General features: G+C 52.5%; 1 protein-coding gene across 1 annotated transcript; it reads right to left on the bottom strand.

Moving 5' to 3' along the window:
- Positions 1-828: 828 nt before the first annotated feature.
- On the bottom strand, positions 829-8,018 carry LOC138729221 (glutamine synthetase). The gene is made up of 6 exons (XM_069873246.1): positions 7,667-8,018; positions 6,506-6,667; positions 4,618-4,764; positions 3,594-3,721; positions 1,824-2,023; positions 829-1,566 (listed from the first exon to the last, which is right to left on the bottom strand). The coding sequence occupies exons 1-6, from the start codon at positions 7,830-7,832 to the stop codon at positions 1,245-1,247; spliced, it is 1,125 nt and encodes a 374-aa protein (XP_069729347.1). The 5' UTR covers positions 7,833-8,018; the 3' UTR covers positions 829-1,244.
- Positions 8,019-15,622: the final 7,604 nt, after the last annotated feature.

The following is a 15,622-nucleotide window of genomic DNA, read 5'->3' as shown; positions in this document are numbered from 1 at the left end:
ACGTCCCTGTCTGCGGGATGGACTCAGGGTCCTCCCTTTCAGCTTTTCACTCATAGTGGATTCAAAGATAAAGGTAAAACAAGCTTCAAAATCCCCGTGACTGCACTGGAGTGAACACGATGTCTCCTGTCTGTTAATGCTACTGGTACCACCCAGCTCCAGGGACATCCCCTTGCAGCTGGGTCACATCCTGCAGGTCTGTCCCAGGGACCTGACCTGTTTCTTCAAGGTGTCCCTGGGACCAGAGAGCTGCCCCCTCTGCTTGCATCCAGCTCCTCCTCACAGCTGCAGCACAGAGGGACGCCAGGAGTCTGGCCAATAGAGATGCCATTGATGTCCCACCTACGTGGATTTGTCCCCACGTGGGGATTGAGGAAAATCTACAACCTCCCCCCTGTAAAGAGACTCCAAGCCAAGGAGTCGGCACCATGTCCCTGTCCTGGTAGCGCAGCAAGGGGAATATCCCCACAGGCTCCCCTCCTCACCCACCAGCATCCTGGGAAGGGGAGGCTGCTGCTCGCTGTGCCCAGTGAGGTCAGCTTTACTGACTCAGCAGCGCACACCCTGTGTAAACGCCCGCCAGCTGCCGCCCTGGCCACTGTTTGCTCAGGCTCCATCACTCTGTTTGCCTTTCAGGGGATCACGATGGAGAGAGATGGCATCTCGGCCACCAGTAACTAGGGCAGAGCAGCTCCAGGCACCTGCCCCAAGGATCCGCCAGCATCTCTGCTCCTCCAGTGCAGGCTGCTCAGTGTCTGTACCCCATCAACAAGACTCAACTTAAATCCTCCATGGAGCTCTAGGAGCTACAGAAAAATGCACCCGCCACAGTGTAACCCAGCTGCCATGCAGCCAGGAAGATCATTTATTTTCTTTTCCTTGCTACAGAGATATAGAAATAAAGCACCCACCCTCCCCAGGTGCAAACAGCAGCAGCTTCCACACCAGGATCTCTGTATATTAGAGTGTAAAGTCCATTGGAAAAAAAAACCACATTCAATCCAAGTTTTAAAAAACCCTCCCCATGTATGACCTAAAATCAGGAACCAGAAAAAAGTGGATAAGAAAATAGGTTGGGCCTCTCCCTCTTGCTATAAAATATATATATTTCTAAGGCGACGTTTCACAAAACCAGAAGCAAGGTTCCTAAAGAGTCTGAGCTCACAGCTGTGGACACCACACAGGCACAAATCCCACATGAGAAGCTAGTGTAGAAACGAAAACCTCCACCCACCCCCCGGGCCTCAGTGGTCAGCATAGTCCTTGGTCTCCACCCCAGTCTCGTTGAGCACCGTTGTCCTCACGATGGCCTCGGTGACTGCGTAGGGGTCACAGTTGGCTGCCGGCCGACGGTCCTCGAAGTAGCCATAGCCGTCTTGGCCAACTTGGCGTGGGATGCGGATGCTGGCTCCTCGGTTGGCCACACCGGCAGAGAACTCAAAGATGTTGGACGTCTCATGGTGGCCAGTGAGCCGCCGAGAGTTGTCCCTGCCACCCCGTGGGTCGTAGACACAGATGTGGTAGTCATGCCGCTTGCTCAGTTTCTCGATGGCAGCTTCGATGTGCCTGTGGGAGAGGAGAAGGGTGTTGGTTTTGTCACTAAGTCCACTTACGGGAGTGTTCCCATGGCCTGGAAGGCTGCTACCCCCTCCTTCTGTGCAGGGATGAGGACAGCCGAGGAGACACCGATACGCCCAGCTCCTTTTAAAATAAAATAAGCTGGGACAGCCCCAGCCCTGTCTAGTGCAACCACCCAGCTGCCACATGGCCAACAGCACCCCAGATCTCCCAGGTACCTCCCAGGGATGCCCCACCGGACTCACTTAAGGCCCCCTTCTCTCCGCATCTCCTCAGTGCTGTAGTTGGTGTGACATCCGGCACCGTTCCAGTTGCCAGTCATTGGTTTGGGGTCCAGAGTAGCCACAACCCCAAAGTCCTCACAGACACGATGGAGAATGAACCGAGCCATCCAGAGGTGATCTCCCATCTCGATGCCTTCGCATGGGCCCACCTGGAATTCCCACTGGAAGATGCAAGCACATGCACCAGTGAGGACTGGTGGGTTCCTGCCTTCTCAGCCATCACATCCCTGCCCCCACTCCCGGTAAGGGCTGCCAGCCTGGGGTACGGCTGAGCTTTACCCCTCGAGAATCAGCAATGAGGATGAGGAGCATCGCAACAGGACAGCTGTGGCAAGCAAAAAAAAAATGGGAAAAAACTGCTCATGGCTAAATAGAGCAAATCATAGAATCATTAAGGTTGGAAGAGCCCTCTAAGCTCATCCAGTCCAATCATCAGCCCAACCCCACTGTGCCCACTAAACCATGTCCTGAAGTGCCACATCTACACATATTTTGAACACCTCCAGGGACAGAGATTCCCCTCCTGACTCTAAATTATGGGATTTTGATCAAAATGGAGGTAAATAAACACTGCTTCTTCATCTGCCTTCATGGCTGATGCTGAAGCTGCCGGTGTGCAGGATCCCCCAACCCACATTGCAAACGGGTCATGGGACTAATGAGGAGCCTGTTAGTCTTTCCCAGGGCTGCTCCCACCACAGCTGGAGCTGGGGTTTCACCACCCACAGTGGCTAAGCAGGGGGTGATGCCTTTACAGCTGCTGGCATGGCTTGGCTGAGACAGAGCCCAGGAAGCAGAAAGCAGCCAAGAAAGACCCTGAAAAAAAAATCACAGCAAACAGCAGGGTGGTTAAAAGTCCTGCTTCAGCTACACTGCAGATAAACTCCCTGCTTATCACCGCCACATCAGCAGCAGGAGAGTCAGCGATTTGCAGCTGCAGGACCAGCTCGCCGTCGGTCAGTCTGGCCACTTGCCTAAAGCAATCAAGGGACTCCCTCTGGCTAACTCCTAAATAAACCCAAACCCCCACAGCTGCCTCCCAAGGCCGTGTCCCATGCAAGCTTACCAGCTCCCGAAGTAAGGGAGCAGGATGCAGAGACCCAACGCTCCACATGTTGCTCCCACAGCCCAGCTCTCGCTGTTGTGGAATCATGAAATGGTTTGAGTTGGAAGGGACCTTAAAGATATTCAGTTCCAACCCCCACTGCGATGGGCAGGGACACCTGCCCCTGGATCTGGTTGTCCAAGCTCCATCCAACCTGGCCTTGAACACCTCCAGGGACGCGGCAGCCACCACTGCTCTGGGCAACCTGGGCCAGGGCCTCCCCACCCTCACAGCAAAACATTTCTTCCCTATATCTAGTCTAAATCTAATCTGTATTCTTCATCCCTGCTCTGTGGGGAAGAAAAGCACTGGGAGCACCCCGCTCCTCGCAGGCTGCCAGAGCCCAGGCTGAGCTGTGCAAAGAGCTCACCTGCCATTTGGCTCAGCTGTGATTCCACTTGCCTGCCCCCAAAAGCAGGGATTTACACACAGGAGCGAGTTAGGAGAAAACTAAATGTGCACATTTTCATCCTAGCAGTGCAACTGCGCCTGTCTAGGCATAACAATGTGGAGAGTCACCAGATTTGGCATCCTGGAAGAGCTGGGAGTTGCTGGGTCAGTCCAACCTCACGCTAACTCGTACCCATTGCTGGAAACGGAGGCTGTGCGTGTCCATCCACACATACCTGGGAGGGCATCACCTCTGCATTGGTACCACAGATCTTCACCCCAGCATACAGACATGCCTTGTAGTGGGACTCCACGATATCCCGCCCGTACACCTTATCTGCTCCAACCCCACAGTAATATGGGCCTGGAAAGGAAAGAGGAGTCACCACCCAAGTAAAGCTTTTGGGAGTAACAAAAGCATTGCTGGGCAATCCCACCACTCCCAGGTACCAGCCATCATCTGCAGAGGATTTATGGGAATCAAATGGTGTTGCCTCCATGGGCCTCCACGGCACATTGAGCCACCGACCCCAGCTCCAGGCCCAGAAGCACGAGCAATTTGTCTGTACAACCTCAGCCTTATCTAGCCAGTTAAACAGGACTCGTCATGCACCAGCTGGGAGGCAGCCAGGAGATAAGGGGAGTTTGGCTTGGTCTGCCCCGCGGCAGCTCGCTGACCCTCAGAGCACGTCAATCGTCTCAGATTGTCCTGACAACAGTCGATGTTGTTCATGGCTAGAAAATTCAGCTCAAGGTGGTTTTATGCAGCTCTTCCTCATTTAAGCAGGTCAGACGAAGGTTTTCCTCCCGCCTGGGGGAAGGGAGATGTTGAAAGCAGCCAGTCCCCACAAAAGGCTGATTACGTCAGGCTGGGAACCCCCTGGTCCTCTCCCAGAAGGCAGCTGAGGCGCTGGGGCTCGCTCACCGCTGCAGGAGGGCATGATGTGCCGGCCTTTTTCCAAACAGCCATGGGGAGGTGGTTTTTCCAGCCGACTTCTCCAGCCCTTGCCAAACAAGTCGTGCGGCTGAGCTGTTTGTGCAACCGAGTTCTGCTGGGAGCGGTGCTGCCGACCAGCTCACGTGAGCCGCAGGGCAGCTGGTGTTCTCAGCAAACAGCTCCCAACCTCATCCCAGCTCCTGCCCGCTGTCAGCCGCGATGGGAAAACTGCACCCGAGGCTGGGGATGGGATGCCTGCCGCCAGGCAGCATCTCCCAAGCAGCAGGGGAACACTGGGGTTGGGGAAGGGAGGGAGCACTCACCCTGCGGGCCAGGGAAGCCGTTGTCGGGCCAGCCGTAGGGGTGGCCGTTGATGCCCAGCAGCGTGTACTCCTGCTCCATCCCAAACCAGGGGTGATTGTTCTTAACCAGGTCCATGACTTTCTTGCATGTGTGTCTCAGGTTGGTCTCTGGGAGCAGAGAGGTCCAGGTTAGACCTGTGCCATGGGCAGGCACCTACCATGCTCTTCTCCATTACACTCAGAGGTCAAGACTCCCCCACTGCCAAGTGCTTCCCACAAGAAGCCTTAAGGAAAGCAGTAAGCAGATTTCCCCGTTCCTACGACACCCTCTGCTCGCTGGTTTCCTCCTTGCAGAGCTACCCCGTCATCCGGCCACTTCGAGGAAGTTTAATTAGCTTGTTCCCCAAACCATGACTGATGGTCCGTGATCATCCTCCTCTTACACATTGAGAGACCAAGAGCCACACTCCAGCCCTGCCCTACAGGCATCTGGCAGATCCAGGAACAGGGTCTCTACATCTCCCATCGCTGCTTCACCCCATCCTCTTTCTACCAGCCTTAGCTGAATTATCCTCATCTTTCTCCTGCTCTGTGGGTTTTGCAAGTATCCAGGCTTGGCCCTTTGTGGTGGTTGGGGTGCTCAGGGCAATCAGGGCTCTGCCAGGGAGATACAGCTACCAGAGAACCATCCTGACATCGGACAGATGTGCCAGGCAAGGGGAGTGAGAGTCTGGAGGGGAAACAGGGCTGAAAAAATGTTGTCACAGCGACAGGCAGCAAATTCTACCTTTACCTCACACTAAAAGACCCCAGAGAAATTAAAGCTGATGCTCAGAGTGCGGGGCTGGAGAGGAGCAGTGACATCTCCCTTTCGCTGACAGAAGAAGAGTCCTCACCCCAGAACCCACACAGCCCTTAACATCCGTGGAGACCCCCCTGGGAAGAGCCTGAGGGTGCCCCCTCTCACTCACGGGGCTCACAGGGCTCTGGGCTGAGCTCTCTGCCCCAGCTCCAGCACTCAGAGCTCCAGGGCCGGGGGTTGGCTTTACAAATTGCTCTGGTGGAGGGAGCCGAGGGGCAGGAATCTCAACCAAGATGCTTTCCCCGCAGCTGAAATGGTTGGACTCAATGAGCCAGTGGGTCCTTTCCAACCTAGCGATTTTATGACTCTATGAAAGCCATGACGTTGTTTGAAGAGGAACCAGCCCAGTCTTTCACCATCGCTGCCCGCAGCCCCTCCTCTCCCAGGCAGACGTGTGCATCACCCTGCAGATGCTGCCTCTTTCCCCAACATCCAGCAAGGACATGGGCCCATGTTAGTGTCAAATAACCCACCCAGGAGCCACTTGGCGCATCACTGCAAACCAGCTCCCCCTCCTCTGTCTGGGGCTTTATCAGAGGGACAGCACAGACACCGGGACCGCAGGCTTCTGCCTGCAGTGATAAGAGCGAGCGCCGGCCGGCAGCGGGGCCGCTTGCAAAAGGTCACTCCGAGCCAGCCCATGCCACCCAGCACCTTCTCCCTCCTTCCCTGCAGGGCCCATCCATGGGGGCAGCACCCACCAACCCAGCAAATTAAAACCATCAGCTGCTTCCAGCTTCCCTGCCATAACCCAGTAGCCCCAGGGACCAGGTGCTCATGGGCTCAAAAGCTTTGGTGACGCCTTCGACACGCTCGAGTTGGTGAGCGCCGCGAGCTCCGCATCTCGCTGCTCTTCTCACCTGGCACAGCTACAACAAGTTCCTGCAAACAACTGCCCCCAGCAGCGCTTGAATTGCAGAGCCTCAAGCCACGGGCTCGGTGCTGAGCTGCTCCCTGGTGCCAGCAATCCAACCCCTCGGAAAGACGCACCCAAAATCCAAAGTGGGGGACTCTGGGGAGCCGAGGGTACACGCCGGAGGGGCTCACCTGCGGGTTTTCTGTTGTATTTCAGCACTTCGCACAGCACCAGCTTGTTGGGGTCCAAGCAAAAAGGGTCCCTGAACATGCAGACGGGCACCAGGAACATGTCACTGTTGGAGCCCTCTGCCTGAGCCGTGCTGGAGCCATCAAAATTCCACTCGGGGACATCTGCAAGGCAGGAGGGGACAGAGGGGAGAGTAGGATTGGGAAATAGTGTCTCACATGGATCATGCCAGCTGCTGGTGGCTTAGACCTCGGGAGATACCGGAGTGCGCAGAGTGCCACAAAACAATGGACACAAAGGTTTCCTCACACGTCCCCGGAGCCCAGTGGTGCTCCCTGAGCATCCACATATTCATCCCACACTCAGCACTACTAGGACACAGGAGGGATCAGATCCAGCCACTTCAACTCCTTCCACAAAACCCCATCCGGATGCCAACAGGTCTCCATGCCTGTTTGCCCAGTGGAAAGGGGCGAGGATCTAATCCTCCCCTTCCCACCCAGCACTAATGACAGAGATTAGGGATTAAGCAAACCGCACCGACGCAGGTGCCGTAACCCTGCCGTGTGCCGTAACCCCGTGAGACAACCGCAGCAGGGATCACCACGCAACCAGGGAGGGCTAGTGCCAGCTCCCACCACCCAAAGCATCCCAAAACTTTTCACTGGTGATGCTCAAGCCCTCCACTACCCTACCCTGGAGTGTGCCAAGAGAAGAGCAACAAAGCTGGTGAATAGTCTGGAGAACAAGTCTTACGAGGAGCAGCTGAGGGAGCTGGGGTGGTTTAGCCTGGAGAAGAGGAGGCTGAGGGGAGAACTTACAATTATCTACAACTGCCTGCAAGGAGAGAGGTGGGTGCTAGTCTCTTCTCCCAAGTGGCAAGTGATGGGATGAGAGGGAACGGCCTCACATTGTGCCAAGGGAAGTTCAGATTAGATGTTAGGAAAAAAATCTTTACAGAAAGGGTTCTCAGGCACTGGCAGAGGCTGCTCGGGGAGGTGGATGAGTCCCCATCTCTGGGGGTATTTAAAAGAAGCGCAGATGAAGGGTTACAGTTTAGTAGTGGAGAGGTACAGTTGGGCTCAATGATCAAAAAAGGTCTTTTCCAACCCAGAAATTCTATGATTCCACCCATCACCCAGATAGATAAGCAACAGCATTACCTTCGATGCTCTTGGGCTCCTTGTCGAGGGTCCTGCTCTTGCAGCGCACCCCCTCCCCGCTGCCGTCGATCCAGACGTAGGTGACCTGCACCAACCCATCCTGGGGCAGCCTCACGTACTGCTCCCGCACCAGCTTGTTCAGCCTGGAGCTGTGCGACACCGACATGGTGACAGCCCTGCGAGAACACGCGCCTGAGCGCCGGCGCACACCTTTTCTTTTAAAAGCAAAATCCACTCGGCCACCCACCAAAACCACAAGCCACCCCTAACCCAACCTAACTTAACCCAGTCTAACTCAACTCAACCCAACCTGCCTCCCGCGGGACTCGAACCCGCGGCCCCGCGCTCACCGGCCCCAGCGCTGCCCCCACCCGCGCCGGCTCCGCTTTATGTTCGCTGGGGGAGGCGGAGGGGGGGGGCGGCTCCGCCCCGGGGAGGGGCCGGGGGGGGTGGGGGCGGCTGCAGCGGCTTCGGTTCCTCGTTAAGAGTCTTGGTTCTGAAAACCAGGTTGTTTTGCAGCTTTAGGAAGGTCTTTATTAATAAATAACAAGTTATTTAGCAGGTTTTTGAAAGAAATAGTGAGTTATTTAAAATATAGCTGGCTCTTTCTTTAAAAAAAAGATGTGTTACTCATTGAAAATGTTACCGTTCTTAAAAAAATAACAATTCCTTTGCTAAATAACTCACTATATCTGAAAAAAATAACGATTCCTTTGCTAAATAACTCACTGTATCTGAAAAAAATGATTCCTTTGCTAAATAACTCTCTATTTCTTAAAAAAAAATTCTTTGCTAAATATTTCACTGATTCCTAAAAAAACCCAGTTTCTTTGCTAAATAACTAGCTATTTCTTAAAAAAAATAACAATTTCTTTGCTAAATAACTCGCTGTTTCTTAAAAAATAATGATTCCTTTGGTAAATAACTTGTTGTTTCCTAAAAAATCCCTAATTCCTTTGCTAAATAGCTCATTATTTTCTAAAAAAACCCTGTTCCTTTGCTAAATTACTTGTTACTTCCTAAAAATGACAATTGCTTTGCTAAATAACTGGCTCTTTCCTAAAAAAATAGCAATTTCTTTGCTAGATAACTCCTTATTTCCTAAAAAAAATAACAATTTCTTTGCTAAATAACTCGTTACTTCCTAAAAAAATCACAATTCCTTTGCTAAATAGCTCACTATTTCGTAAAAAAAATAGAAGCCTCTTCGCTAAATAACTCACTGTTTCTTAAAAATAGACTCCTTTGCTAAATAACTCAGTATTTCTTAAAACATAATGATTCCTTTGCTAAATAACTCGCTATTTCCAAAAAAACCCCCAATTTCTTCGCTAAATAACTCGCTATTTATTAAAAAATAAGAAGTGTTACTGAAAATGTTATAACTTTCTTAAAAATTAACAATTTATTTGCTAAATGACTTGCTAATTCTTAAAAAATAGTAATTTCTCTGCTAGATAACTCACTATTTCCTAAAAAAATAACAATTTCTTTGCTAAACAACTTGCTGTTTCTGAAAAAATAAGTATTCCTCATTGAAAATGTTATAACTTTCTTATTAACAATTTGTTTGCTAAATAACTCATTATTTCTCAAAAAACGTTTTTTTGCTAAATGACTCTATTTCTTAAAAAATAAATTATTTGCTGAAAGACTCATTATTTCGTTAAAAAATAACGTTTTCTTTGCTAAATAACTTGTTATTTCTTAAAAATTTGTTATTTCTTAAAAATAACAAGTATTACTCATTCAAAATTTTATAGCTTTATTAATAAAGAACAATTTATTTGCTAAATAACCTGTTGTTTCTTAAAAAAATCATATCTTTGCTATGTAACTTGTTATTTCTTAAAAAATAATAAGTATTACTCATTGAAACTGTTATGACCACCCCCCCCACCCCTCCTCAGGGAGGAGCCGTGATGAGATGCAATTCCTGGGAGCAGATCAGGTTGGCCCTGGGGTCATGGGTCACCAGATTCCTGGTGGACACAGACAACCAGATCCTTGTGGATGTAGGCCACCAGATCCTGGGGGACAGGTGCCACGAACAGCCAGATCCCGTGGGACACGGACCACCAGATCCTAGAGGATGCAGGCAACAAGATCCCATGGGACATGGGCCACCAGATCCAAGAGGATGTAGGCAACAAGATCCATGGGGACATGGGCCACCAGATCCTAGAGGATGCAGGCAACAAGATCCCTGGGGACATGGGCCACCAGATCCCAGACGATGCAGGCAACAAGACCCATGGGGACATGGGCCACCAGATCCTAGAGGATGCAGGCAACAAGATCCCTGGGGACATGGGCCACCAGATCCTAGAGGATGCAGGCAACAAGATCCCTGGGGACATGGGCCACCAGATCCTAGAGGATGCAGGCAACAAGATCCCTGGGGACATGGGCCACCAGATCCCAGGGTATGTGAGCAACAAGATCCCTGGGGACATGGGCCACCAGATCCCAAGGTATGTGAGCAACAAGATCCCTGGGGACATGGGCCACCAGATCCCATGGGATGGGGTAAATGAGATCCTTAGGGACAGAGTCCACCAGATCCCAGGGCCACCAGATGCCCGGCAGCCTTAAACCCGCCCCCGTCCCCCCTGTCCCGCCCTGAACACCTCAAAGACGACTCCTCCCCATGTGATTTTAGCCCTTGAAGCTACAAGGTGGCGTGTGCCTCCCAGGTTCCATGCTTTGAAGGAATGAAAGGTTGAGAACTGCAGAGTGAGCTCTGGGAAAACCACTCAGATCACCCCCTCCAGTTCATCCCATCTATAAAGGACAATATTTTACACTTCTAAGCACGGCAGCATAGTTAAGTACCTTTATAACCCAGCCCCATCCATGCAGAGCAGCAGCTCTGGTTTGATTTCGAGCAACGAAAACCCCTAAGCCCACAGGTTTGTGTTTGAGCACGCAAGGAGCGGCAATCCCGGCTACTGAGCTCAAAGCAAATCTCAATCAGACTAATGGAGCTGTTGGAACGGGCCCAGAGGAGGCCACGAAGATGATTTGAGAACTGGAGCACCTCTCATACGAGGTGAGGCTGAGAGAGTTGGGGTTGTTCAGCCTGGAGAAGGCTACGAGGAGACCTTATAGCGACCTTCCAGTACCTGAAGGGGCTACAGGAAAGCTGGGGAGGGACTGTTTACAAAGGCTTGTGGTGATAGGATGAGGGGCAATGGGTATAAACTGGAGAGGGGCAGATTTAGACTGGGCATAAGGAGGAATTTCCTCACAATGAGGGTGGGGAGGCCCTGGCCCAGGTTGCCCAGAGCAGGGGTGGTTGCCCCATCCCTGGAGGGGTTCAAGGCCAGGTTGGATGAGGCCTGGAGCCCCTGATCCAGTGGGAGGTGTCCCTGCCCACGGCAAGGGCTCGGAACTGGATGATCTTTAAGGTCCTTTCCAACCCAAACTATTCTATGATTCTCATTACACGGGCTGCTGCCTTCTCAGTTTTCCACAGACAGGGCGGCCCAGGGCTGCATTTGTTAGAAGGCCCAGACCCAAAACGCAGCAGCGCCCGTGCGGGCACGAGGGCGATCGCTGCGCAAACAGCCCCCGCCGGCACCTCCCTGCTCTTATCACCAACGCACTGATATTGTTTTTCTGGGAGGAGGGCAGGATTTCAAACAACCCCCAGCAAACCCAGCACGGGGGATCGTGCCACGACTCTCCAACCTCCGTTTTCAAGCATTACAAGAGGTAAAAAGGCTCAAAAGCCTGACCGGTTTGGGGTTTTGCTGATTCCTCCATCCTCAAGGCAGAGTCAGGCTTGCAGTTGCCTGACTCACCCCCAGGAATGTTTTTCTGTAAAACAGTAACACATCTGCACAGGAGCAGCTAAAAGCCCCCTTCCCGGTTGTTGACCCCTCCCCAGGACATCCCCTCACCAGGCAAGGTCCCCAGACTGCACCAATAAACCACTAACCCTTCCCTCGCCAGGCACCAACCCCAACCCCCCAGCTCGGTTTTATTCCTGACCGTGTTTTTGTCCTGCGGGCAGATAAAGAACCGGGAAGAAACCCGAAAGCATCTGTGATTGCACAAGAACCAGGAAATGAGATTGGTTGAGAGAGAAGCAAAACTTAATTAGCAATTTTGGTCCCTGGGTGGTGGCATCGGTGGCAGGCCAGCTGTCACCCACCCCACTGCCCATGGGTGCTGCCCCGCACGGAGCCCGCGCGAAGGAGGTCGGCGCCCAGGGATGTGCCCAGGGTTTCCCTGATCGCAGTGGCGGAGCCGCGTGGGTCTCCTCTGTGCCCCCATGTCCTTGATGCTGCCTGGGTGACGTGCAGGGCCTCCTGTAACTGAAACTGGGGTGCAGCTCAAACGTAGCCACTTCCCTCTCCGGGGTACTTTGGGGACACCTCCACGAGCGTGGTTGCAAAGCTCAGCATTTCCTCATTCCTATTTGGAAATCGTCCCGAGCAGGGCAGCAGCACAGGAGGAAACATACCCTGGGTGCGCGAGCCAGCAGCAGCGTTTCCCAGAGGGATTGCAACATGTGGCCGAGGCAGCAGCGCAAGCGATGGACACGCCAGCAGCTCTGCCTGGTCCCTTGGTCCTGTACACACATCCCTGTCCTGCCTGGCTTTGGGGCTGGTGGGATGATGTGATGGAGAACAGCCCTGCAGAGAAGGACTTGGGGGTGCTGGTTGATGAGAAGCTCGACATGAGCCGGCAATGTGCGCTCGCAGAACAGAAGGCCAACCGTGTCCTGGGCTGCATCAGAAGAAGCATGGCCAGCAGGGCAAGGGAGGGGATTCTGCCCCCTCTATTCCCCTGTTGTGAGATCTCATCTGGAGTACTGTGTCCAGTTCTGAGATCCTCAACATAACAAGGATATGGAGCTGTTGGAATGAGTCCAGAGGAGGCTACAAAGATGATCAGAGGTCTGGAGCATCTCCCATATGAGGAAAGGCTGAAAGTTGGGGTTATTCAGCCTGAGGAAGAGAAGGCTCTGAGGAGACCTTATTGCGACCTTCCAGTACCTGAAGGGGCTACGGGAAAGCAGGGGAGGGACTGTTTACAGAGGCTTGGAGTGATAGGATGAGAGGCAATGGGTATAAACTGGAGAGGGGCAGCTTTAGACTAGACATAAGGAGGAATTTTTTCACGATGAGAAAGCACTGGCCCAGGTTGCCCAGGGAAGCTGTGGCTGCCCCTTCCCTGGAGGTGTTCAAGGACAGATTGGATGGGGCTGGGAGCCCCTGATCCAGTGGGAGGTGTCCCTGCCCATGGCAGGCGGGTTGGAACTGGATGATCTTTAAGGTCCGTTCCAACTCAAACTATTCTATGATGCAGAGCTTTCATGATGAACCTGCATCCCTTGGGAAGTATCGCAAATCCAACATAGGGGAGAGTTGAGCCACCTATCTGGAGCCTGATGTGTCACATCCTTCGTGGAAGACAGCAGGACTGGGGCTTTCAGGTGAGGTGCCAGGGTTTGGCCAAGATCCTGCACATCCCCGAGTCAGCGGGGTATGGGAAAAACCTCACCATATGCCCTGTGAAAGCCCTGGATGTGCCCAGTTGTGCAGAAACACCCCAGAGCAGGAGTGGGCTCAAAATTATGGAGAAACCAAACATAATCCAGGCTGCGTTAATGCTCACTAGCAATCTGGTTTGGGGAGCAGAGCTCCCCATTGAACACTGGAGCTCCTGAGCACCACAATCCCTAAAGGAAGACAGAATAAACATGGATAATCCCAGGTCAGAGCCCACCTGGCCCCAGGAGGGAAAACACTATGTGTTTGTGGGTGCCTGGGGACAGCAGGGACAACACCAGGCTGGGGGTCCTGTCCCTGCCCAAACACCACAAATGAGGGAAGAGATCAGATACATGAGAGACGCCTAAGATTTCTCATCAAAAGGGATTTGAGTAAGCAGGAAGAAGTATTTCTGCCATAGGGTGTTTGGCACCTGCTTATTCAGTTTCTCTGTCAACAATGGGATCATTCCTGACCTCACCACAGTTAAATTCCAGCCATCTCCATAGCATCAACTCTACATTGCACTAACAACACCCAGCACAATTTCCATCTGCATCCTCAAGCCTCCTGAATAATATTTTACTCCCCAAGCAAGCCTCAGCCAATGCTCTCCACAATCAGTGCGTTCCTGCCTGCTCCCCACCGTGCCAGGCACAGTAAAGATTAACCACCACGAGGCTCCTGGCTCAAGGAATCAGTGACCGGCCCAAGGTCAGGCGACCGCAGGAAGGGAGCAGGGATGTCCTTGCAGCAGTGAAAGGTCACAGATTAAATCTCCAGAGGACTTTGCTGAAGACGGTTTAGAGTCGCAGCACACAGTGAGGTAAAGGATGGCAGGAAGAGAAGCTGATTCCTCATTTATTGCTGCAGTGCAGACTGGCATTGCCTCCATCGCCGCGGGTCAGATGCCGTCCTGGTACCCACAGGATTGCCCAGCAGCTTCAGGCAGCGTCACAGGACATGGGGGAGCTGTTCCCATTCCCAGCACCTCTCGCTTTGGGGTGAGGAGCATCGAGCTGCAGCCAGCGGTGTCTGGGGAGCTCTCCTGAGGGACCTGGCCAAGACCTACGTGTTCTCCCCTTTTATCTCTCTGACTTTGAGACTTTATCAGCCTGAGAATTTTCCAGCCTTGCCAAGATACACCAAAGATATTATCAAAGCCTTTGATTTAATAGTAGTAATAAAAGCCTTAGCAAATTTTCCAGGTTGAAAAACTTCAGTAATAGGATACGCTTTACCAAGAAGGGGTTAAACACAGACTGCCTTACCTCCTGGGGTGACTTTTGACACCTTCACCCCAGACATGGTTGTCTGATCCCTCCCTACACCCACCCAGGAGGGATCACCCCCAGGCAGAGGGGAAAGCAGAGAGATTTGGATGGAGAGTTTGAGTTTCACTCTAAATTATCCTCTAGGATTGAGGATGCTGCTCAGAACCGAGGCGGGTTCACTCTGGCTGTCCCTCGCCTTATGGTTGTCCCATGTCCCAGAGCCCTGGACCATAGAGTCCAAGGCAAGAGTGTTTCCTCTCCCCGGATTAGCATCAGAAACAACCCTGGTGGTTTGTCTTCTGCCCAAACTGTTTGATGGGGAGATTAGAGGGAAGGCAAAGAGCAGGGTCTGTGCAGGAGACCCGGCACAAACACCATAAAGGGATTAGAGCGGCTGCAGGGCAGAGCAGGTGGGAATTTTTCTGCATGTCCACTGGGGAAGAGTCAATTTTCTTTACCTGAGGAAATGCGAGGGGAACACTATGAAGAGAGGTTGGAGAGCAGGTGGATGCACAAGTGTAAATTTTTGGGGTTGTCCTCTGCAGGGACACGAGTTGGACTCAACAATCCTTGTGGGTCCCTTCCAGGTCATTCTGGGATTCTGTGATCCCAGCAGGACTGCAATGACTGGCTGGGGATGTGCTGGGATGCGGCAGGAGGTGGCCAAGGAGGGGGGCAGATCAGAAGGGTTTAGCAGAGCCCACCCAGCATCGTGCTAAGGGGGCTGCACTGGCATTTCCCTGTCCCCAACACCTGCTCACCTTTCCTACAAAGCAGCTGAAGTAACAGTTTCCCTTCACAGTTAAAACACATCTAAGCAACAGCAAATCTCCTTATGTGTAGATGTTTGCACCCAAACCACTTTCTCTTCATTCAGGTAGTGCTGCTATACCTTTTTCTATACATGCATACACACACGTATGCATACACGTAGACATGAAGTATACGTATCATACCAGAACAAGCCTGGGGAGCCCACAGTCCCAACTCAAACAGTACATCAGTGGCCACCAAAGCACCAGCATCAACTCGTGCCCCTACGGTAAAGCCAGGATGCTCCTGCTCAGACCAATCCCACCCCTGTTCCCAACGCAATCTGTGGGCAAAGGCAGTGGCCGGAGAGACCAGCCAGCGCGCCACTTGCTCCTATCCCAAGGGAATCCTGGAAAGCACCACGC

The sequence above is a fragment of the Phaenicophaeus curvirostris genome, chromosome 20 (genome assembly GCF_032191515.1).
Source record: "Phaenicophaeus curvirostris isolate KB17595 chromosome 20, BPBGC_Pcur_1.0, whole genome shotgun sequence".
NCBI classification, from domain to species: domain Eukaryota; kingdom Metazoa; phylum Chordata; class Aves; order Cuculiformes; family Cuculidae; genus Phaenicophaeus; species Phaenicophaeus curvirostris.
The sequence above is the reverse complement of the archived record's forward strand: the minus strand, read 5'-3'. Positions and strand labels throughout refer to the sequence as shown.

Excerpts from the sequence above, each read along its gene's own strand:
- LOC138729221 (XM_069873246.1), bottom strand. The coding sequence starts at position 7,832 with ATGTCGGTGTCGCACAGCTCCAGGCTGAACAAGCTGGTGCGGGAGCAG. Across the intron at positions 3,722-4,617 it reads CGGCTTCCCTGGCCCGCAGG|GCCCATATTACTGTGGGGTT; the intron begins GTGAGTGCTCCC and ends TTTCCTTTCCAG. Across the intron at positions 2,024-3,593 it reads CAGAGGTGATGCCCTCCCAG|TGGGAATTCCAGGTGGGCCC; the intron begins GTATGTGTGGAT and ends TGCATCTTCCAG.